The sequence below is a fragment of the Ambystoma mexicanum genome, chromosome 6p (genome assembly GCF_040938575.1).
Source record: "Ambystoma mexicanum isolate Mex_15411 chromosome 6p, UKY_AmexF1_1, whole genome shotgun sequence".
Taxonomy (NCBI): domain Eukaryota; kingdom Metazoa; phylum Chordata; class Amphibia; order Caudata; family Ambystomatidae; genus Ambystoma; species Ambystoma mexicanum.
In genome coordinates, this window is record NC_090935.1 from 165,889,813 (window position 1) to 165,914,521 (window position 24,709).

Consider the following 24,709-nt stretch of genomic DNA (forward strand, 5'->3'; position numbering starts at 1 on the left):
TACGGATATCTGGTCTGAGTGGACCACCCTTCCTTTATTCAGGGAGTTGCTTGGTCTCAATGGTGCTTGGTGTCGGTAGTCGAAGGAGCCTGGCCACAGCCACCTTCGTGTATTCCTGCTGCCGGGGATTCTGTACTTGCTCTCTGTGGTGGCCTTGGGCTCTCAGGGACATGGATGCCCCGGCTCTGTTATCTTTGCTGGAGTGACTTTTCTCCTTGCTTGAGCTAGCCGACTTGGTAAGCCTTCACTCCACCACCCACAGTTTCTGTTATGTTGCGGGAATTTCTTTAGCCGCTTCATTGTTGCCGTGGTAATTAGCATTGTCTGTTTGTTTGTTTGTTTTGAGTTCTTTGTATCGCGCACACAACAAACTAAATCGTATCCTGGCACAGTTGGAATTGTTTCGTCCTGGTTTGCTATCCTCCACAAGGACCAACCTCTTCCCAGTAGTTCCAGCTCTTGGTGAGGTGCAATAAAAGCATCATCCAGACTTAGTTGGACCATGAGTTGTACCATGAGTATACGTTTCTTTAAGCCTTGTTCTTCACTCTTCTATTCTGCTTCTTTTGTCTGATCTTGCCCTTCAATATTACAATGTTTCTTTAAGTATTGTAAAGCTCTTCACGTAAAGTATTTTTGATTCTCTGCAGGTTGGCTGGAATGTTGCTGCTTGGCCGACCTTGTGGGTGGGGCCAGACTGATATGCAAATAGCTCCTTATTGCGGTTACCATTCTGAGTGAAAACGTGATGGCAGGCCTTGCCCAGTTGGAACCTTCAGCTAGAACACCTTATTTGCTCTTCTTCACTCTCAGAGGAGGTGCTTCTGCATGATTGGCCAGTGTTCGCCTGGTTGGGGTATCACCATAAGTTTGTAGGGCTAATGCAGATGTGCACCCCTTACACTTTGTACATAGAGCGAGGTTGCCTGTCAGGTGCACATGACTAGCACCAAAGCAGAAACATGTGTCTGGCATTGCCTTAGAGGATAATTGTCTAGGTTTTTGAATTGCTGAACTACATTTGTGAGGATGACCATGCTGGTATGTACATTTGAAATTACGCCTTAGTAGGACACAGTGAGCAGGAAATGTGAGTTGGCTCCATCCTTTTGGGCAGGTCATTTGCCTGTGTTCTTTTGGGCTGGGACGCGCACCCCGGCGGCTTGGGCCTGGTTCCCGCTTTCGCAGTTACTCATGCTGTTCTTGTTGTGCAGTTCCTCCACATCCGGGCTTTACGGGTGACGCGAGATGTGAACCCCTCCGTATGGAAGACATGGCGAAGATTTTATCCAGTTCCGGAAGGATCTGATACCAGTGTATGAGGGAACTCTTTGAACAGTGTATTCCACAAGATGCAGTTGCGTTCACCTACTTCAATAGAGCCTCCTGTTGGGACTTCAAATTCAGGTGGTTTGGCAGAATCTGATGACAATGAGTTTGATCCATCAGCTGACATACTTGTCCATGATTTTGATGATGAACGGACACTAGAAGAGGAAGAGTTGATTGAAGGAGAGATACATTTCACCTCTGAAATAGAAGATCTTGCAAGGGAAGGGGAGATGCCAATTTATGAACTCCTAAGCCTTTATGGCTATGGCAGCACAGTACCTGTGCTTGGAGATGAAGACGACGAGGAAGAGGATTGGGATGAGGAGGAAGAGGAAGAGGATCATGATGGTAACAGTCGTTGTAGTGGAGAAAACAAGGAGGAAAATATCAAAGATTCATCAGGACCAGAGGATGATACTCAGTCCTCCAGTTATGTCCATGTACGGCCTACAGCTCTTCGTGATGCCCCATAGTTAAACCGGCCACGACTTTGCAAATATTTTGATTCAAACCATGATATGGATGATGAATCTGAAGATGACGATGAATACATTCCATCTGAAGACTGGAAAAAGGAAATCATGGTAGGCTTGATGTTTCAAGCTGAAATTCCAGTTGGTGTCTGTAAATACAGAGCTACGGAAAAGGTATATGAAAACGATGACCAGCTTTTGTGTGTTCTTTTTTAGGATCTCACATCTATACCCCAATTGCAGGCCAATCACTTACTCTAGAAGAGGTCTTGTTGCCCACCTTCTAACCATTGTATTTTAATACGTTACTCTCTTCTCTACTAATGTTCAGTTTTTCATAACGTAGTTTTGAACCCAACCACGCGAGCCAGACACCTGCAGATCAGTAGTGTTCTGGCTTTGCTTAAATGAGCTGAGCTGCTGCAGTACAGCCAGTGCACACAGCACTTACACGAAGTGTGACAGTTCACTCAACTGGTTCACATTCTGATCCTGCTGTAACATGAAACTTAGAATACACATACATCCTTGATCTTTCCTCATCCTCCTTGATCTTTCCTCTGCATCCTAATCAATTGACTCCGTGAGAACCTAGGCATTGCGGATCAGGCCGTGGAGTGGCTGAACTCCTTCCTCTTCGTCCGCCCCTCCTAGGTCCACCTTAATTCCTTTCTCTCTGCCAGCTCTCTCTCTATCTGTGGCGCTCACCCTGGGTTTTCAACCTCTAATTGGCCCCTTTGGCCCACCTGATTTCTACCTTCTCCTCTAACTTTCAGTGTTATGCAGATGACACTGAACTTTCTTTCAGGCTCCCCTCACCCTCCCCTCCTCTCGCTCACTCCTGACTGTCTATTTGCGATTCAGGATTGGTGCACCTCCAACGGTCTCTGCCTTAATGCCAGTAGGGTGGAGACCCCTGCTTTCCCTCTCTCACTCTGGCTGGTTGCCTAGGGCCCTCTTCCTTCACCTTCCTGCGAGGTAAAAATCCATGGTGTCAACTTCGGCTCCACTCTCTGTCTCTTCTTACATCTCGGACGTCACAAATAAGTCCCAATACCAGCTGCACCTCGTCAATGGGACTCTTCCCTTTTTCACTTTCCCCAAGAAGCTCACTGTCTCCAGAGCCCTGGTTCTCTCTAGGCTGGACTACTGCAACAGCCTCTTTGTCAAACTGCCTTCCTCTACTCTCTGCTCTCTGCAACTAATCCGGAACAAGACTGCAAGACTTATCCTTGGCCTCAAGCCCAGGGACTATATCTCTCCAGCCCTGAAATCGCTCCACTGACTTCCCGTGGTTGCAAGGAACAAGTTCAAGACCCTTTGCATTGTCCACAAGGCTTTCTGGGGCCAGGGCCTGTGCTTCATCCAACGCTCTCTTCCTTCTCGAGCCTTTTGCTCAGCTATCTCCAACTCTCTAAAGGTTAGACGCTTTTCCAGGCAGAGAGTGGGGGGGGGTAGATCTCTCTCCTCTGCAGCTGCTGCCCTGTGGCATGGCCTCCCTGCCCCTCTCACACTTAAGCCAGACCACATGAAGTTCCGGAAGCAGCTCAAAACATTCCTCTTCTCCTCTACTTTCTCTCTCTCCCTCCCCTGCTGACCTACCTGTCTGTTGTACCGACTGGTTGATTGGCTAGCTTCAGAGTCTAATTGGGTAGCAGGTTATTTCCTGATCAGTCACCCTTGAACTGCCTCTGGGCCTACCATTCACTTAGGGGCTGTAACCCTACTGTCCCTTGTTCTCCTTGCACTACCCGGAGCCGCGCTGCCATGGGTGCACTTGCTCAGAGCATTGCTGCCCTGTTTTCCCCTCCCCTCTTCCTTGCACCCCCCATTTCCCCTTGCACTTCTCTTTCTCGCACTTGCAGGATGTGAATGACACAAGGCCTAGGAAGATAGTTTATCTTGTCCTCTCGTTGTCTTTCCTCCCTTGTCTTGTCGCACCTAGAAACGGAAGGCCGGAGGAGGTGTGCTAACATTGGAGGGGAAGGGGCGGAAATAGGGGCCGCCCCCATTCGCGCAAAAAGATTTGCGCTGGGACCCGATTTCAGGATTTCGAAATCAGGTCTCTGCAAAAAAAGGGATCATATCCGAATCCCCAGACGGGGTTTATAAAAGAAAAAAATTCCCGGGACCCCCGGACGTCGGGTGATTTCCCCTGACTGTCCCAGGAAAACCCGGATGTCTGGTCACCCTACCCTTTAAAGGGGTGTAAAGAAGCACCCGACAGGGAAAGTAAGACTGCCAGTTTTAAAAAAATACATATTTCCTGTACTGGCACAAGGCTTTCTTCTAAATTCCTCTTTAAGAACCAGGGAACTCGGCTTTCACATTTCGAGCGAGAGAGATTTGTACAGCTATATTTCGGAGCAAGGAGCTGGCAAGTACACCGCCTATCACACTTGTCTCTCTGGAGACGGATAAGTTCTGTGTGTGTGGGAGGGAGCAGGATTACTTTAAGAACGGCATTCAAATGTCAAAACAGAAGCCGCGGCGCTAGGCGCACTCGGCAGCCGTGGAAGCGAGTGCAGCGTGTTGCCCAAACTTCATTGCCCATTACTCATTCCTCTCACTGGCAGCCGCAGAACCAAACAAGTCAGGGCACTGACAGATGCCCATTTAAAGCTCATTAAAATTCCTCGGTGTCAGCGGGGCTGACATTACGGGCCCGGCGCACTTCTTCATGTTAATAGACAATGAGGAGCTGACGAATATTAAGCTAGGCGCAATTTTCCCCACTAATTTGCTAAAAGGGCTGTCGCGTGAAGGAACAGCTGATCCTGTCATTTCGCGCGTATCCTGGGGGGGTCAGAGGTCACCGTGCGGGTGCGCCTGATCAAAGGGAGTCGTGGCATCGGAATAACTAGCTGATCAAGCCGAGGGGTTAGCGGTCTGCCTGATCGCTTCTGAAATCCTGTCCCTGAGGCCATGGCCCTGCGAACCCCCCCCCTCCCCGGCCGCCCCACATTTCCAAGGCTTGCGCACCTGTTTGTTCTGTCCCCTCCTGCTTTTTCTAGACTCAGGACACATTTTCTAAGCAATGCCAAGCAGCGCCAATTAATCATAATTCTTAATGATAATAAGCCCAATTCAAAACAAATAATATGAATCAGTCACATTTGAGGGAGGGATAATACCCTCTTCCAGTACAAACCCTCTAATTTCTCCCAATTCGGCCTATGCTCAACCATCTTTGTTTTAGCCCCATAGATAACCAGAGGGACTACTTTTTGCAGGGACTACTTTTTGCTGGGACTACTTTTTGTTTGTAGAATGTGATGACAGGCAAGAAGGAGAATTGCCCATATCTCTTATGAATGATGGGTGCTTGTGCCACTGCCAGCTCCATCTTATGCCTGATATCCAATCTGTAAGGGGCTTCTACTAGGATATCATTCCGATCAAACCTCATTGCAAAATTCGTGTCCCAATCATCCTCTATTTGAGGATCAGGTGTGTTCGGCCTGGCATAGAACTTTGTGAAGTAAGCCAGCCAAACCTCTTCATATACTGGGCTGGTCATCAATGGGGCTTGCATATCATTATTGCCATGATATTGGAGCATTTGATCTTTCTGCATTCGCCTCCAATTCTTATGTTTGTGTTTCAATTTTTTTGCTAGGGTGCCTCTAAGCCGAGGATCCAGGGACGCCAAGGCTCTTATATTTTTCCGGCATTGTTTTTTCTTATCTTTCATCTTAAAAGTCAAAAGCATGTCTATGTTTGACTAAGGGTCGAGTTCCTAACCGGGTTTTTTCAACAAATAGGCTACGCGCAGCCACCCAATTGACTCTCTCACTATCATTGTCCCTTTGAATCCCAGTCTCTAGGAAATTTTTCAGGCTTTCGAGCCTTGGTTTAGACCATTTAAATCTGTTTCTTCTCCCTGGTATATTTAGCTTATGGTGGTAATATGATCCCCGAGATGGAATCAAAGACGGTTCTCAGGTTAGTACTAGGAGATCATGATCACTACTGTGTTGCGTTAGGACCTAGAATTCGTTCACAACAGGGAAAAAGTTTCTCGACACAAAAACATAATCTTTGATCACGACCTGGGAAAATCATCTCCATGTTGGATGAGGAGGAATATCCCCTTTTAGTGTTCCATTCAACATTAGAAATCCTATACTCTCCATTAGATTTAATCCTCTAGATGTTCTCAGGGTTAATAAGTTATATTTTGTATGTATGCATTTAATGTTCAAATTTCCTGCAACAACTACTGTGCTAATATTTGCATCCCATAGTCATACATCAAACATGGTTTCATCAACCTCTATTAAACTATCATAAGTAATTGCTGCAGGATTCCAACAAACATTCAAATTGCATAATGCTCCCGCAACCGATCCTTCATTTTAGGGAATAGAAGCTATGTTAGTTGAATAAATGGATTAGGGCAAGCCCATGGTTGCAGCGTTAACCCTTTGTCTAGTTTACAGGCCGTCAAGGCGCCTGCATTCGGTCTTCCCTTTAAAGGCTTAATAGCCGGAATCCAACATAAAGCATGTCCCTCCCATACAGGGGGATGACAAAGCCACGTTTTCTGCAATAATATAATGTCATACGCTACTAAGCAGTGATTTTGTTTGGTCAATAAATGTTTAAATCCCATAGTATTCCATGAGGCTAACGTCAGTCCTCTACATTTCTTAATGAATGGGCATTAATTTTGATGGCAATGGTTTCTATCCCCCATTAGAGCACCCTGTATCCAAGACCAATATGCTTTCATCGTCACTCATTTGGAGCTCCTGCAAGTCAACTAACCTAACCGTCTCACCTTGACCCTTTGACAGGAAATTCTAAGAGGCAACAAGGTGGTAACCTTCGTCCCTTTCTCTGATCCTCTCTGGTATGAATTTGTTTTTCTTATGATATTACATGTATTATCTGTATCTATCCTAAAGCTTGGAAGTTGGAAGTGTTATTTTTCCCCCCTACAGAGTTTCCCGGACCATTTGCGAGGGAATCACCAATCTAACTTTATCAAGAACTTGCTCATCAAGAAATTCCACCTGGTCAATATCATTAAATTAAATGGCCCAGAAGGCTGCGATACTTACCATTAGTCTTCCATTTAGGATTAGATCTTCTCTTTGTCTTTCCCTGATGTACAAATATAGGCAATGATTTTCATTAATTTTTGACCTGTGAGATTGCCTAGGCCCTGGCATTTTAGTTGAGGAGATTGAGTCCTCCCTTCGTTTCTTATGCTGCTACAAATCCCTCAAACCTTCCCGTGTGGAGTCTCTTCTCCTTCAATTCATCATATGTTTTACTCTTTTCTTATCAAAGTCCCTATGAGTATCATCTCTTTCATAATGTGAATCATCTTCCTGGTCCTGAATTATTCAAACCCTTCTTTGTTCTAGTGTATAAAACCTTCGTAACTGTTTCTCAACTTCCTTTCTTGGCCTTCCCTATCTCACCCCTTGCATATTGAAATACCTCAGTGGATTTATTACGAACATAAGTGGGAGGGTTTTGATTAACTAAAACACTCGTTATTGAGTAAATGGTGAGATTTAATAAATCCTGCTCTTGCACTGAGGTATCACCCTTAGTGATTTGGCTCTGATTACTTTCCAAGCTATTGCCCAACCCATCTGCCAACATTCTTAATGGACTCTTTTGTTTTTCTGTTGTCTGGCTTGTTTGCCAGATTTGCTTTTCTTTTGGAATCATCCTGTAAAGTCGGAGTGGTGGTCAATGTTCTTAGAAACTTTCTTGAGCCATACATCGATGATTTTGATAATGAGGGTTGGTTCATGGATTTCATTTTATTCCGGGCCTAGGTCAATTTAGAAGGTCCCCTCTGATCTGTAAATATTTTAAATAGGGGCTCTTTTATTTCAACCATATTCTCCATGAGAACGCTTTGGGTGATTTGGGCTATGTTCTCCCTCTGTAATGGAATGATGTTCTTGAACCAATATAGGAATATCCTCTTCAATAGGACATTACTCCTTAATAAGGAATCTGGTGTAAATCACCTCAGGTGCAAGATGATTTGAAATGGATGTAGATCTGTTTACCTCCAGGAGATCTCCCCCCTTGAGGTATGATCTACTATCGGTAGGATCATATTTTTTTCAATTTGGTCTTTTTTGCGAAAAGCCTAGTCAATAAAATTGCTTGATCATCAGATTTATTTTGTATGATTTCAAATAATTTTGTTAACACCATGATCCTGTTATTCATAGCTGTGAAAGATACTTCCAATAATGGGGTAACCACCGGGTACAGACCAAATGACTGTCCTGGGGTGGGCCTCATAAAAGATATAGAGAAGTTACATGAGGAGTTTACCGTACAATTTACTGATTCCAGCAATAACATGTGATTCACTCAGTGCCCCATTCCCTCTTCCATAGGTTGGGTTTCCTGCACCAGAACCCGCTCTAATATACAGAATGATGGAAGAGGGATAGGGGCAGCCGGGGAACATAATTTCAAGCCCTGCACCATTGAGATATTTTCATTTACTTCATTCCTGTTGGAGATTTTGGGGGTCATGATTAAATCTTGGGAACATAAAGTGACCCCCTCAGAATTCTCTCCAGAATTGACCTGGGCTTCTGTACTTGGGGTAGGAAATAGTTCTCCCCCCATCGCCTCTTTTCCTGGCAGTATATCACTTAACAATATTTCTGTGTCCCTATTGTTTCTAATGTCCTGGTCACTTTTCTTCATATGTCTTACTTCCGCAACTAAGGCTGAATCAGGTATTTCCTCAAAATGTATCAAGAGCACCTCTGATTCTCCCACCGTTAATGAATGACTTAGAGGTAAGTCCTTCATTATGGGTATGGGAGATGTTATTTCCACCCTTGCCTTTGGGCAGTAAAGTCTAATGTCCAAGGTCAGGGATTTTGTTTGATGCTCTAATAGCTGTATTTTGAATTGTGTGAGAATCTGCTTCCTGGCAGAATGTTCCTTCGCTATAGGAGCATTCACTTTATCATATCCACTGCTTCTTTGCGGCTCCCTTTGGGGCATCACCGTATGAAAGTATAAGCATACGACATCAGGAGATCTCAATTTGATCCCCCTCATATTGGTTCAAGTATCAGCAAGCCAGTAAATGATATTAACAATGAAAGTTTACAAGCACACCCCGCATTGAAAATTATAAAGTTGTTTGTGCTTTCAGTGTGCCTCTTCCACTCACAGCAGGCATACCAATTCCGACGAAGCAAAACCACCAAGATTACTGAAGAGTAATCTTCGTGTAAGCCTTAGTCACTTGCTGCTCGCTTAACTGCTGAACAGCCGAACAAACCATTGTGTGTGCACTCCGGGGTGCGTGCATATAGGTGCGTACAGGTGCCTGATAATACACGTTACAGGCAAAAATGGGCATGCCCTTTAAAACAATTAAGTCCAAATCCACATACAGTCCACGTATAGTATCCCAAACTGAATTCAATCTGTAGTGAAGGTAAACTGAAGAGAAGGTCAACAGTGGATACAATCCAGATTGCCAATATCAGCAATTAAAAGTCAAGCAAAAGTCTGCTGAGCAAATGTTCTGACATACCTCAATAGATCTAAGCACATTCTCACAGCTGAAAAGCACTTATGTGTGCACTCTGGGGTGCGCGTGCGGGTACGCGCAGGTGCCTGCTAATATATGTTATGGCCAAAAAGGAGCATCACCTTCAAAACAATTAAGCCCAAATCCACATATAGTCCATGTATAGTATCCCAAACTGAAGTCAATCTCAATAGATTTTAACAGAGTCTCACATCCGAACAGCACTAGTGTATGCACTCCGGGATCCACACACGAGTTTGATTATGTTTGACTATGAGTTTGGCTGTTTGACTATTCTTGGAATGCCTGTGTGTAAGGAAAAACAAAATGTTTTTCACCATAGTGACCACTGTACTCCTAGTCAATAGTTCCGGTTCCTCCAAACTTAAGCGACATTCCTTTCTATAGGGACGCAACCAGAGCTTTTTGTGCGAAACTAAACAAGTCTATCTTTCATTTTTTCACAAAGTTGAGCGATCCCTGGCTGCACACTTCAGTCCTTTTCCGTTCGACTAGGCCGCACTTGACTAATGCCTACATTTTAGAGTGGAACGGGTTGAGGCTGTTGTATGGAGGAAAGGGTACTATGGACTAAAAGTACAGTGCAGTAACTTTTTTTCTAACTTCTACATCACATCCCCTTTCCTCCATTCTTATTGGACACTCACATGCACTGGCTGCCAGAGAGAGGATAGACTTATGACTAACTTATCCAATCATGTATTGTTTAACACAGCCTGGCCAGACTTGGCATCAGCCCCAGAGTTCCTATCCATGCAGTAGTGCTTACAGAAAATAGCTGCAGAGGTCCTAGTGCCCGCTTTAACAATCACCTGACAAGGAACATGCAAAGCAGTCCAAGCTGCCTTATCCTGAACTGCTTGGCAATGGAGTCTCTTAGGCTGAACTTTCCACATTATGATACCACTGCGAGAACCAGCTCATATCCAAACAGTTATGCATCCTTTCTACATCACATGATGTATGGTGGACGCAAGGAAATGTCCGGGTATAAGTGAAATTCTGAATCCACATGGGGCACAGACAATGGATGAGTACGTAGGACTATCTTATCCTTAAGAAAGACTGTAAAGGATTCCCCTTTAGAGAGCCCGCAGCTTGCCCATCTGATGAGCCTTGGCCTCAAGCCCAGGGATCATATCTCTCCAGGACTGAACTCTCTGCACTGGCTCCCAGTGGCTGCAAGGATTAAGTTCAAAACCCTCTGCATTGTCCAAATGGCCTTCTGGGGCCTGGGACCTCAATACCATCAACTCTCTCTTCCTAAATATCTTCCTCCTTGAGCTCTTCGCTCATCCACCTCCAACTCCCTTAGGGTCAGTCGCTTCTCCAAGCAATGAGTTGGTGGTAGATCTCTTTCTTCAGCTGGGGCCTCCCTCTGGAACAGCCTCCCTGCCTTCCTGAACTTGAGGAGAATCATCTCTGGTTCTGGAAGCACCTCAAAACCTTTCTCTTTGCTTCTGCTTTTTCCACTCCACTCTTCTGCTGACTTCCTGGCTGAACCCGAAACTTCACTAGTTACCTGGCCACCCTCTGATCTCGGGCCCATGTCTCCTCCCCCAACAGTCACACACCTGCACTGTCTTCCTGGCAACCCCCACAATTGGGGACTGTTTTCAGTATCCCTACAGTCCCACTACCAGCACTTGACACATGTTGTCTGCACTTACCCTTGCCACCTGCTGGCCGAGCCTCTACTTATTGTTATTTATTCTTTTATCCCACATACTGCACTGTCCCCTCCCCTTTGCCCCAGTACTCTCCCCTGCCCCCTTCCCATGCACTTGCGCAATCTGAATGACACCTGGCCTAGTAGGATCGTTGTCTGTCTTCCCTCTGTTCCCCCTCCCTTGCCTTGTCGCGCCTTGAAACACTTTGTATAGGTGCGTTATAAATGCCATACCATATCATATCAGAGTGACTGCCCAAAAAATCCACTTTTCCCTGACACTAATTTAATGCCCACCCTAGACATGGGCTGCACACGTTTCTGCATAAAAGCCGCTAGTACTACTTTGAGATCACACTGTGGGTGCTGAAGCTTTCTAGGAGGAACAACATAACACAGCCCTCAAAATATTGCTTGACTAATGGATTTAACAGGGAAAAGGAGGAAGACTCTGGGTTATGATAGGCTCTTATGACCGCCAAGTACATTGAGTAATGAAAATAAAGATGCCTTCTATTTAAAGACCAGAGAAGACGGTTACTTTCTCTGGTAAAACACCAAAAGCAGTACCTGGTCAATTTACTTCATTATTGAGAGCGTGTAGATTCACGTTGGGGAGCCAACTCACGTGCCCCAAGGTCACATGTTCAGGAACATCCTGCTAAGAGGGCAGGGGTGAAGTACGTGGCCACTTTTTTATAAGAGAGTAGATCCTCTCCAGCAGAAAGGTGAATTTGACAATATGTTGCTAGTCATTAAACCTGAAAACTAGAACCTGGCTTGCTACCAGGATGAGGGAGCAAGAGAGTCTATTCAAATGTTCAGACTCTGTTTGGAAAAGGCAGAGTATGGGGAAGGTGTAAGCAGACATCGCCTACTACGAGAATTCCTCAGACACTCTGGGGCACATGCCCTGGCCAGAGGCAAAGATGGTCATTCCTTATTGAGGATGGTTAACTACACTGGTGGAGCAATGGTGATACCACCTCTGGGTAAAGATCCCTTTCATATCTTGCCAAGGAGAGACAGCTCAAAGAATCCACCACCTTGACTAACACTCCAGGAATTTGTAGGCCCTGCAAACAGATGTTGTGAAAGGTGTCCAACGCTTACATTTGTAATGACAGAAGGGATAGAGGAGGCGATGTGTTCCCATCCTGCTTCTTCACATAAAACATCAGGGTGGTATTGTCCGTTAGGATCCTCAATATTTTGTTCTTGATATTGGGACAAAACACAATGAATGGCAAGAAGATTGCCTGTGAGTTTAGGCCATTGATGTGGGTCCAGCAATTCTGGGATGAATGAATGTCATGAACGTGTAGATCGCCCACAGTACCCCGCAATCCAAAATGGGACGATACCGTAGTGGTGTTAACTGACATTACACCATCTGTGTGGCTCTACCGTAGGTGACCCAGGTAGATTTCCTCTGAGGCATGAACACACTTTGATGATTTGAGGCATGAAACCAAAAACCTCTAAGGACGAGAGCTATTGGTTTCTCCTCATTTTTACGTGTACACAAATAAAAATGTCAGGACACAGAAAGACTGGGGCCAAGAAATCTCTGCAATCATCATATTGAAATCGAAGGACTCAGTAATTATTTTCCTAGGTCCTGGCAAACCATTAGGGAAGACTTCATGATGTTCACCAAAAGGCCCAGGTTGAAAGGACAGTCTTGAAAGTGCCACACCAAGACCATTGCTGCTTGCGACATAGGGTCATGACCACCCAGTCATCCAGGGAAGGGGTTTGGGATGAAGTCCCCAGCCTTATTTTGGGGGAATGTAATGGGGTGAAAATTGGGACTAGGTAATTGAGCTCTCTGTGGTTCCAGATTAAAGAGGCAGGTCTCCATTGAAGCTGCGGAAGGACAAGACTTTTGGTCTCCGCCAAACCACATACTCGTACCTTCTCAATGGAGTCATGTGGGGATGACTAATGTAAATACATAGTTCCAGACTTGACAGGTCACTGCTCTTGATATTGAGAGGCGGGAGCTGGCTTCAGGTTGACACAGTGCATATCCAAGGTTGTTGGGGTTTTCCTGTCCTTTGTTAGTACTGTGACTAGGCCTCCTGTTGGCCTGCTTGAATGAACTCTGATTAGTATGTGAGGCTGCCACCAGCAGCTAACAAAGGAAAGGAAGGATCCATGGAGCCTTTGTTAGTTAATTAGGCTGGCCATGGCAGGTGGAAGGTTTTTCCTTCCCCCTTCTGAGATGCCTTGATGTACTCTTGGCTCTCATATTCCAACTAAGTATGACAGAGTACACAGGTCTATGTGTATGTTGTGCGGTCAGCATAGGAAATGTGTGCAGATTAGCCCCACACATTTTCTGGAGGTTGATCTACCATCATACAATTTCACTCAAAAGTTTCAAAATATCCCAGGCAAATGCACTCCCACTGTGTGGATGATCGCATTCCTCACATTGATGTCTTCACACCATCCTAGGATGAACTGTGCTGCGTCTAGTACTCTTCTGCATTTTCAAACTGCTATTTGCAACCTTTAAGCTGATAGCTGGTACCATGCTGCATCACACTAGCAGCGCTCATTGCCATCTTGGCTCAAACACCAGCTTACCCCTGAGGATGACTTCACTTCCTCCTGCACTGCATCAAATCAACTGGCCTTGACCCAACTTGAACATCGACTTGAACAGCTGATCTGATCCTGTTGGACACTGCGAACTGCAATGCATCAAACATTGCAACAAGCCACATGGAGTCCTATCTCAAAGCCGACTCGATGCCGACACATTGCCTGGATCAACGTCACTCACCACATCTTCAACCCAGTTCAATGGCAAGAACAGTGCAGAGAGGCCGGTTTGATGCTGTCGGACCACTCAAGATCAGGAAAGATGTATTGCTGAGATGCCAGGTGCCAATGGTCTACTTTCTGAGACCATAGTGAACTTTAAACCCCTGTTTGCACCTTTTCTTGAAAATACATATAATTTACAGAGACATTCCTGCACTTGCTTGATTACCGCTGCTCAAGGACCAAGAGTGCTATTCTCTACATGTTCTGCATTTTCTATGTTATTTCCACAGGGGTAGGGTTTTGTTGGTATTTTTCTAATTGGTTATTTGCATCCTTGATTGTTTGATTAAAGAATGTACATTTTATTAGAAGAAGAATTGGACATTCTTTTACTTTGGAGTCTTTGTACTATTGCTGTTTGTCTTGATACTGTTATCTCCTCACACCCCTCCTGAGAGTAAAGGCTGTGTTTGGCCCGCGTTACCAGACAAGGCGAAGGAGGTCTAACCGTCAGTCTGTGTCTGAATTACCTTTGGCTGGGATCACTGTTGGTTTCGTAGTAGTTTGGGGCTGAGTAGGCAGTTTAGTCATGTTCATACTTTTGTCACCGGCTCCCTCCGTGACAGTCAGGTTAATTTCACTGACTGGAGCAAAGCAAGTGAGTCTGCCAGACCCACAGTGACCCTGTGACAGGTAAATTTTTAGAAGTGCTGCGGCTGCCTAACGTAGCCTCCGATTGTGGAGACTGAGGGCGTTCCCCGGTGTTAACCCTTGACATGGGAACAGCACACACATTTCTGATTTTAGTACTCCTTTTCGCTGGAGCCCCGGCAATATACCCAGTACCAAACTTAGCACATAGAATGAGCTCCTCTGCAGGGATGGTGAAAGATTTAGCCATTAGTTTAGGATCCTAAGAGATGCCCCCAGGTCCAGACGAGTTGGTCCGGGATCAGGGAAAATCTGGGTTGACCTGGTATCCAATTGTACTCTGTGGTGAGGATACTCATGGCTTTCCCCGGAAGTGTTAGGACAGCGAGCATCCCACCAAACACTCATAAGATGCGGAGGGAGGTTGCTGGCCTGGGATGCCTTCAAAACAAGATGACTAATCTATTGATTGTTATTTTCATTGATAAAATCTCGGCAGTGTGGAGACGCCTCCTAACCAACCACTTTCTTCCCAGCATCGCAGCCAAGAGTCCCCATCGACAGGGTGGGACAAAATAGGCTAGAACCCCACATGCGCTTGAGCAGAGCCCAAGGGCGTTGATAACTGCAGAATAGTGGCCACAGGAAGGATAAGATGGAAACCACTTTTGCCACAGCATTGGCGGAAGGAACCTAACGTGAAAGTGACAAGGAAAGACATTTTAAAAAAGAATGTGGAAATTAGGGAAAAAGACTGAGAAAAATATGTTCTCACCGCACACGTCCAGTCCCAACCACATACAGAAACGGACTGAAGGGCAAAGCCAGGGACCAGATGCCCCCAGACATTTTTCATAGGGATGGCCTGATGAGGTCACTGTGGTGGCACAGCAAAACAAACACATAGAGGCATGCAGGCCGGTGGGGGGGGCAGCTGTGGCACCTCCCTTGGCCACCCCTTGGGAGGTCATAGCTTTGTCTGCATCCGGCTTCACGAGCAAATGAAGGATCAGTTATTTTTCCTTGCAGGATGGACTGTGCCATAAGTAGGGCGGAAAGGGGACGCGATGTAGGAGTATATGGACTTGCAAAGCGAATAGACTGCTAGCTGTCATACACCCGATGCAGACTCAGATCCATCTGAATCTGTGCTTAGAAACCTCTGGGTATTAAGTGTGTTATGAATAACCTATCCTATCATATAGTATAATGACTGATGTCAGCAACATATTTTACACCATTGCAAATTATAATAATCATTACGTTACTTCATGCAAAAGAGGCTACAACAGTAAAGCCAAGCAAAGAAGGTCCTGTCAAGGTCTTCGACATCCTCAGAGGCGTTTCTGGGGGGGTCGCTGGTGGAGCTATAGCCCAGGGTTTTTTGGTTGTTGCCCTTGCTAGAAGCTCAGGGGCTACAATCAGAAGGCTAGCTAGGCCCGAGTCCTGACATTAGCGGAGCCCTAGCACAACCCCTGGAGATCCGGGACTCCTTCCATTAAATTGAAAGCAAAGGCGATCAATTGCAACTAAGGCAAGCACAAAGGCATCGCCTTAGAGTAAATTACAATAACAGAAACACACAAAAGAAACAAATAAATGCCCATGTGTATTAATACACATTTGTCATTCACCATTGCTGGTGTCGCTGAAGCCAAAACCTGATAACAGAAGGGTACAAAATGGCTATATCTGGTGGAGAAAGGGATCTTGCTTGTATATATGTATTCCCCAGGTCAGGGGATTGTGTACATAAACAGATGTGGGTTGTCGGTGGGGGGATAGGGGGGTGGAGTGCCCAGGACATATGTCAGTGCACTGCTCTGCACGAGTGTTGTTGTAGTCTACTCCCTTATAAACTTTTCATAAGGGCGAAAACACAAAACACCGAAGATGCCTCAAAACAGATAAGCTAGGAACTTTGGGCAGTTTGCATAGCGTGCCACTCAGATTCTACCTCTGAGATGCCCGGGTATATGCCATATGGGCGGATGTAATTACACCAGCTGGCCCGTTTTCACTGCCCAAGTGGTTTATCACAGACAATGCATAACTATCAGGTGCTTGCCGATAGTTCGGCCAGGAGGGCCAGGATACAAAGCAGTCATGCTTAACCTGCCCCACGACAACATGCAAGTCTGTCTGAGATGCAAATAGATTTCACTCCTCCTTGGTCAGAACACTGCCACATGCACTTTGCGCAGCTAAGCTCTGCAGCAAGGCTTGGTGAATCAGCGCCAGAAGAAGGCCAAATAGCCATACTGCTTAAAGGCTGTCATCACAGCGGTGACTCTAGTTATTTATTCATATCCACGGAGGAACAATGCTTTTTTGATCACAAAAGAACGTACAATAGATAATAAATCAGATTTGCCGGGAAGCAGTGAGATTAGTACAACGAGTTGAGTTTGAGGGACATTCTGACCAGGTTGTGGAGGTGAGTAAATGAAATAGTCACCAGTGACAATACATAAGTAGACATAAAGGACAATGAACATTAAGCGCAGGTAGGCGGTATGGCCAGCTGTACTTAGGGTGTGACCATGATGCATGAAGTGCTCGAGTGGAAGCAGAGGCGAGGAGGGAGAGAGGCAAGTTAGAGGCGAGAGAAAAATGTTAGCTAGCTGGCGGATCAGAGGTAGGTTAAGAGGGGAACTTGGAGGCAAGGAGGTAGGCTTTTAGTTTAATTTGGTTTGGGACAAATCGGTGTGGAGTGAGCTGTGGTCAAGAGGCTGTGAGTGCTGTGAACGCTGCCACAGTATATTGCGAGTTGATGGCCACCTCATACAATTTGACCCTTTTATGGATCCTGTAAGGTCTGTGATCTTTGGCTAAGACTGAGATCTGCAGCCTGAGGGCCTCCAGATGTTTTGGTAAAGGACACCCATTACTCCACCACCATTGCCTTTTCAGGCAAAGTCTGGTGGGAACTCTAGGCCAGACCATCTGCAGAGCCTCGTGTTGCAGACCCCTGTCTACAGCCCTGACTATGCAGCATTCTCAAACCTTGGGTGAGACTAGACACTGACACCCTACAACTGAAATAAAATCCATTCACACTGTCAATGAAAGACTTGTATGTGCACAAAGCCACCCCGCTGTGCATTGTGGTGTCTGCTGATGCACTCACCTTCTCTTTGCTGTTGCGGGATCATGGGAGGTGGCTGTGGAAAGGCTTGGCTGATCTGACCGTAGGCCGCAGGGTATGCAGCTATTGAAAGAAGAGATAGAGACAGGAAATTGAGTATTACTTTGTCGCGCGCTCCACGCCACACATTTAATAACGCATTGCTGCACTTGAGTGCTCATCAAAAGCTATGGAAGTTGCATTCATTCCCTTGAGCTCTCATGAGGCGCTATGACGTGCCCACTTTTCTCCACAATGGGGCAGAAAGCTAAGTGGTGGCCGGGTGGAATAGCATGGATGGCATTTTGGCCAATCCATGAGACGCATACACCTTCAATGCATTAGCATGTATTTTGTAGCCAAGTTCCTTTTAGGCTTTGAACCATAACTAGGATGATAGAACCTTTAGAGATAAACTGGGCCAACAACAGAGTACATTGATTCTAAGTGCCTGATTCGCAGAGAGTTTTCCTATGGGATTGCACGATTATATAATGCTTCTGTGAATCAGGCCCTAAAAATGTGTATTCTGCATACAAATTATCTAAAGGAAACATGCATGTTTCACCACACACTACAGGTAAACGGCAGGCCTAATGTGGCAAATTTAGTTTGCCTTCCTTCCTGTTAAATAAAAAAGTCGCATCTTCCATTTTTTTTTTTACTAAGTGTTAGCCCATTGCAAAATCTATAGACAATTATCATCCTTTGGCAAATTCTGTCTGCCCCATTGCTTGCCCTGCAGGCAGAAACAATGTTGGGCATTAGATTTGCACCACTGATACCCCTGTTGAAAGGTTTATCTCATAGGTACAGTCCTTGATGGCCGCAACCATGCTAGGTTTTGAGGATAACCAGAGACTATATTAATTACTCTTATTTGGAAACCTGACATTCAAATGTACTTTGCTTGGTTATCGTGAAAACATGGTATGGACTTAGATCTTTCGGATCTTGTTTGATCTAATAGTGTGTCTGTGTCCACTCCTTATCGTTAAAGCACCTTTGAAATCAATGATCGGAGCATTGGTACTTTTTGGGGCCAGGAATAATTTGAAGAAAACATGTCTTTACAAGACGCCAGACGATGTGAGTGTGGCAGCATTTCTCATTTTGACGTTAGAGAGGCCAGAGTTAATGCCATTAAACTGTGTGCCTGGTGGCTGTGCCAGAGGGAAGATAACGATTGAAATAATATAAAATATGTATGTAGGGGAAGATGGAGATCCCTTCCAGGGTTGTCCAACTCCAGACCGTGGGGGCTGGAATCCTGACGGGTTTTCAGAATATCCCTCATTGATATTCATGAAAAAAAATGTGCATACATTTAGAACCATTGTAGGCAAATTTATTTTTAGATGTATCCTGAAAAGCTGACATACTTCAAGGTCTAGAGTTGACCACTGGGAGTCTTTACAGGTGGTTATCATGGAAAACAATCTTAGGTGACGACCCATAGGCCCCTCAGCGGGGGCACCAGTGAGGGCCACCTCAGCCCTGCAAACGATATTTTTGCCCAATTGCAAGGGTTTGCGGCGGAACAGTGTGAACCTTTCAAACCAGCGCTGACACTATCTAACAACATATTAAATATGCTCTGGCAATCCGAGATCTCCCACCGTGATCTGCTTATGTGTTGGCCATCGGGCCAAGTGGGGTTCCGAGAGAATAAGATGGTACTTTGGCTCCCATAGGTGTTAAGTCAATGTCTAGTCCAGTTAGGCTGACAATGCTAATGCCCAGAGTATGGCCCATGCTTGTGAATATGGCCCTTTTAACTGGCCACAGAACAACAATCACATTCCCAAAGGACCAAGGAACTGGAGAGCCACCAAATAGCAGAGTGATTGAGGTTCCCCCGGCCTGCTGGTCCCAACAGAAAAGGCGAAATGTTCCCTAACAATGGGCCAGCCCTGCTGAGGTTCACAGGAACCAAGGGGAGATATGGATAAGATCTACTCCAGGTTGCGCTCTAGAATTCACAAATGCCCACCTTATTAGGTTCTGAACTAACTTCCGACCCACAAATTGTGTCTGATGGGTGCGAGGGTAGGCCTATTGTATTTTTCAAAGATATATCAAGTATTCCTTTACTCCGGGACTCTGAGATTTGGCGTGAAGGTGCCTGTTGTTTTGGGGGTAAGTCTTGAATAGTTGTGTTTCTTCAGAAATGTGCCATCAGTGATCATTCACTAATGCAGGGATCTGTAACCCCCGACTCTGCGGATACTTTGGACTACAATTCCCATGATCTTTCACCATTGACTATGCAGAATAGGGATGATGGGAGCTGTAGTCTGTAATAAGTTGCAGTCCAATGCATACTTTGTGAGGAGTTTCCATGTCAATTTAGCTCTCCGATAGGCGATTCTATTGTCATCTGGTATATTAAGCTTCATTAATGGCCCTCCCTGACCATTCCTTTTACTTTTATGCAAATCCCCAAACCGAATTGTTCAATCGTTTCCTTTCATCGCAGCGTTCTGCTACATTCTGAGTAATCGCTTACATGGTCTGTAATCACGGTCTCCAGTTTAGGACTTTGAGGGACACCACCTCACCAGGTTTTCAGGATAACCCTTAAGTCAATAACACCCGCTCAGATTCATTGCAGTCAAAGGCATTGTGCAGGGAGCACCTGAAAACACGAAGTGGATTTCGCTATTAAGGACTTGCCTCGGGAGTCTCCTGCCTTTGGCAATTTTTCCATGGCCTCCTGTCAAAAGATGACAACATGGCAGCTGCCTTGGGGTCTGAACTTTCATACTGAAGCTGCTGCCTCCTGCAGGCACTTCCTGGTAAATGCACAATACAGTTGGGGGGTACTCGGGAAAGTGTTCAAAGGTTCCCGGGGGTGCACTGTGGGCGTTGGGTGGCGCCTCCCTGGCTCCCAGACTTATCTGGATCCCAATAACGCACAGAAAGGGATGCTGCAACAGACATGGCTGCTGGGACGCGTCAGGCAAGTGTTCCATGTCAGAAGCCACAAATTAGGATTCTAAGCTGTGGCTTTTCTGTGGTGGAGATGTAATGATTGGCAGCAAATAGTGGAGCAGTGGACTGGTCTCTCCCAGCCAATCCAATGTGAATGGCACACTCAGGTCTCCCTTGATAGGCAATTCTCTAAGATCAATGAGAAATATGTTCAGTTGCTGGCCCTCATTATAGGTACAGCAAAAACATGCACGTCAATTAATTTGATCAAGACAAGGATTTGCAAGGATATAACTAGGGGGGCCAGCACCAGACGGTGGCCCCTAGATTGGCCCCACGCCTGTGCATGTTTCTGGGCAATGGGAATATCAGGGGCCTCTCAGCACATTTTTCAGGGCACCCCCATATTTATTGTACCCCTGGCCTCGTCAGACAAAACAGAGGTTATACTAAAGGGGTAAAAACAATCTGTTAAACAGGACACATTTTACACTGAAAGGAATCTAATTCATGAAGATAAAGAGATTTTAAATAAAGATAATAACAATAATTATTACTGTATTTTTTTATTTTCGAAAAAAGAAGGGATTCTGCCCAATGATAAGCATTTTGTTTTAAACGCGCTTTTGTGGGACTGGGATGGATTAGTTAGTAGGACCCAATCCTTCTCTTCCATCGCCATTCCCACTGCCCAACCTCTGCGCCCCTTTCTTTGGAAATACCTAGCTACGCTCATCTGTGAAAGAAACCTTTAGAAACGGGGATCGCACCCCGGTCCAACCAACCTCCGCCCCCCCCCCCCCTCACATGCTGTAAACCTCTGTGCCCCGGCAGAACTGTTTTTCTTATTTCTTTTGATTTATTTTGGAATTAAAAATCAGAGTCGGAAGGGGGGGTTCTTTTTGCTTACGTTGGGCCTGAGTTACAAAGCCTTTTTCAATGGGCGGTTCCCATTCTAAAGTGCCTTTGTAAATCAGACCCTTCGTTGTTTTTAGACGTTTTTATTTATGTATTGTGCATTTGGACGGCGGTTATACATCAAGTAAATTGTCTTTCAAAGCACTTTCAGTAAACGTTACATATATACGTTTTTTTAAATTTAAATCTTTTTACTAGAGAATGCAAACAGCCGGTAAAAGTTTTTTTGACCGCTTTATTTTCATCGGCGTCTTGCATTTTTGTGGCATTACGTTTACTGTGTACCCTATTTATCCATCATCTTTGGCCCTTGTCCTGTCCAAATCATTGTGTTGCTTCTTCCCAGGACTCTTCTACAGCAGTGTGGGCAGGATTGATGATTTTCAATGGGCAGTGACATGCAGCCATCTTGTATATAAGTAGCACTTCGCAGGCCGGGCCGCCAGGGCATCCGCCCCGAGCGCCAGTAGTTCCCCACCACGTCAGCTGGGGGGGTGTCTTTCAAGTGCCCTCCCGAGCTGGCGCGAAGGGTGATGGAGAGGCAGACGCCCTATTGAACCGAAATGTGCCCCGCTCTCAGGATGATGCCAGTTCGAGAGCGGGGTGCATGTTATCAAAATAGGGCGCGGCTGTCAAACCCGCATGGGGCGGCCTTTGAAAGGCGGCCCCATGCTGGTTTGACAGCCTCAGCTCTATTGAAGCGATTATGCTGGAGCGGGGAGCTAATCACTTAATTAAATGCAGCACAACTGCTAGTTTTGCAGCAGTGCTTTATTTATTTTGGCACCCCCACGAGGGGCACTGGGGGGGAGGAGTTGGGGGCGCCACATTTTGTTGATTCCCCTCAGGCGCTGGCAGTGCCAAGGACGGCTCTTTTCGCGAGCATAACATGTATTAGGCTTTTAGTGTCTACCCTCAAACATCCTATGTTTCTAAGTGATACCTAGGGCCTCAGGGGGCTTCCTGACCACCCTCCACAAATTAGGGTGCATACATTCCTTAGTAATAGGTCACATGCAAAAAATAACGAATGCCAGAGCCTGCAAGCCTGCTTGCCATCAAGCCACGCCCCTCACGGCACACGAGTGTGCACAGGGGCTAACAGGCGCATCCGGGCCAGATGAGGGAAGTTGCAGGTGTGGAGACTGAGTAAGTATGTGTGTGTGTTTGTGTGTGTGTGTGTGTGTTTAGGAGGTGGCACCTCGGTGCAATGTTCGTGGCGGGGAAGGAGTGGGCAGAGGAGTGAAGGCTGTTTTTGGAGGGTAAAACCCCCAATTGAAAAAGGTGGAGGCAGGTCGGGGAGGGGCACCAACGGGTGTGCAGTGGGTGAAACCCTCCAAATGTGCCATAATTCTGGCTGTTGAACTCTGCACAAAATCAGTGTAAAAATAGCACTCTTTTTTCTGTGTGGTCTTCAACAGCCGGAAATGATGACATAGCACCTTATATTGGCCTTGTGGCTAAACAAGACCACCTTATGCAGTTGTACATACACACCCAAAGGGGAGGAAAATGGTTAAGTCTCGCTTCATGCAATTTGATTGGAAGTAACTTTCCCATTCCCTATTTCACTCACTGCATGATGGCGCTGACTTTCAAGAGCCACCATCTTGCTTTACTCAAAAGGGAAATGGGCACTGACTATACACTGACAATGCTATTCTCACAGTCATTGACACAGGCTAAGAACATGGGCCCCCCCACAGCCAGATGATTCCCCTAATCCGCAATGGGAAGGTGCAGGGCAGTGAATCAGGGGAGAATTCGAATTAGGCTAATTACAGGTTTCCCCTGCATGAAACAGAATTTTACTCACACTTATTTTGGGCCCAAAAGAGTTGGCCATTTTTTTCTGAGGTGAGAAAGCAAAGGCCAGCGGATGTCTGATGTCTATTCAGGGCATTGAAACAGTTGCAGTCATCTGGTGAATGCAGATGGATACAAAAGAGAACTTTAAAAGGAGAACTTTTGACAGGACACGAGAGCTGACACAGCAAAGGTCTATCGTCGTGGGACACACACACACGTGCAGTACTGGTGCAAAGGACCACAAGGCAACGGACACGACAGGCACAAATACAGTAGGTGCATTATATGGGCTACTGTGAATAACAGCGCAAGAACTTACACACACACATATTGGTTAGTCAATACCCCCAACACAGGCCCCTTTTACCATTATATCCCATCCATCAAACCATGTATGAAATATATGAAATGCATGGTGTATGATATTCCTAAAATCCAGGGGAGTGGTTCCCCTATGGAAGGGGGACTTTCTGGAAGCCATTGCAATGCTAGATGACATCACAATAGGGGAAAATGATATCACAATTTGGATCACAGAAAAAGACACCAACTTATTTTCATTCATCACATGGTTTCTAAAACTGCTATTGAGGTAACCATATGTTACACACATTTTAGCACACATCTTTACAAGTCCTGCACAGATTTCATAATATGAAATCTAAATGAATGACCAAGGAATGTTGATGTTGACTTAATATGGGCAAAGAGTGCACCCATTGCAGTGCCTTAACGATGTGTGCTAAGCATTACAGTACAGAGGTGCTGCGTTCCTACAGTGCCTGCTTGTTTTGCTGCTGTCATGATAGTGTATGTGTGTTCGCATTTTACCAGAAGCTAAAACATATTCAAAGTTTTAACTGGCTCACAAGGGTATCCAATGATAGTCTCCAAGGAAAATGCCATGGAGGGGGCAATATTTACCCAAATTTGCACCCTGAATAAAAATTAAACACTTTCCCTAAATATTCCAAGACTGGAGTTTAGAAAAGTAAATAAAATTCCCATAAAAAAAAGTGTTGGGGAAGGCTTTTTAGGATTCAGGAAAATACAATTGCCTCACTAAAGACATTTTCACACAGAAACCTCAGACGTAGCAGGCTCTGGAGCTTCAAATATAGGTCTCTCCTATTCCTAGTTTCCCCGCAGTGCAGTGCTCATGTGTATAGTTAGCGCTCTCTTTCACTACATATATGTCGTATATTCTGACATCTACCTATCTACCAATCTTGACCGTCTCTATCTTTTTTCATATTTTACATCTTCCTGTCTATAATGCTATTTCTTAAAGCATGTATCTTTTGTTGTTATGCTGGAATGTTCACACAAGCCACTGCACAATGCTGAGCACAAGCACAGCAATGGTTGATGAATCGCCCTTACCATTCCAAAATAAAACAAGTCAGCACCAGTCTCAGCACTGGGCTTGCACAGCTGAGCATGAGGGCAGGGGAACA

The 24,709-nt window shown here is 45.5% G+C and overlaps 1 protein-coding gene and 1 pseudogene across 18 annotated transcripts in view; one reads left to right on the plus strand and one right to left on the minus strand.

The window, feature by feature from the left end:
• Positions 1 to 24,709, minus strand: part of CELF4 (CUGBP Elav-like family member 4) — a 1,533,185-nt gene that overhangs the window by 155,744 nt on the left and 1,352,732 nt on the right. For 11 of the 18 annotated variants that reach the window (XR_011280606.1, XR_011280603.1, XR_011280605.1 and 8 more), the window contains exons 10-11: positions 23,260 to 23,364; positions 17,595 to 17,675 (exon numbers count right to left, since the gene is read on the minus strand). Coding sequence is in view for 13 of the 18 variants with exons in the window: in XM_069626873.1 (XP_069482974.1) it covers positions 17,595 to 17,675; positions 23,260 to 23,364 (186 nt within the window). In the remaining 5 variants the exon portion in view is untranslated. The remainder of the gene's footprint in view (positions 1 to 17,594; positions 17,676 to 23,259; positions 23,365 to 24,709) is intronic. The other 7 variants (XM_069626874.1, XM_069626876.1, XM_069626878.1 and 4 more) reach the window with 1 other exon arrangement.
• On the plus strand, positions 1,218 to 2,021 carry LOC138511087 (mesoderm induction early response protein 1 pseudogene; annotated as a pseudogene).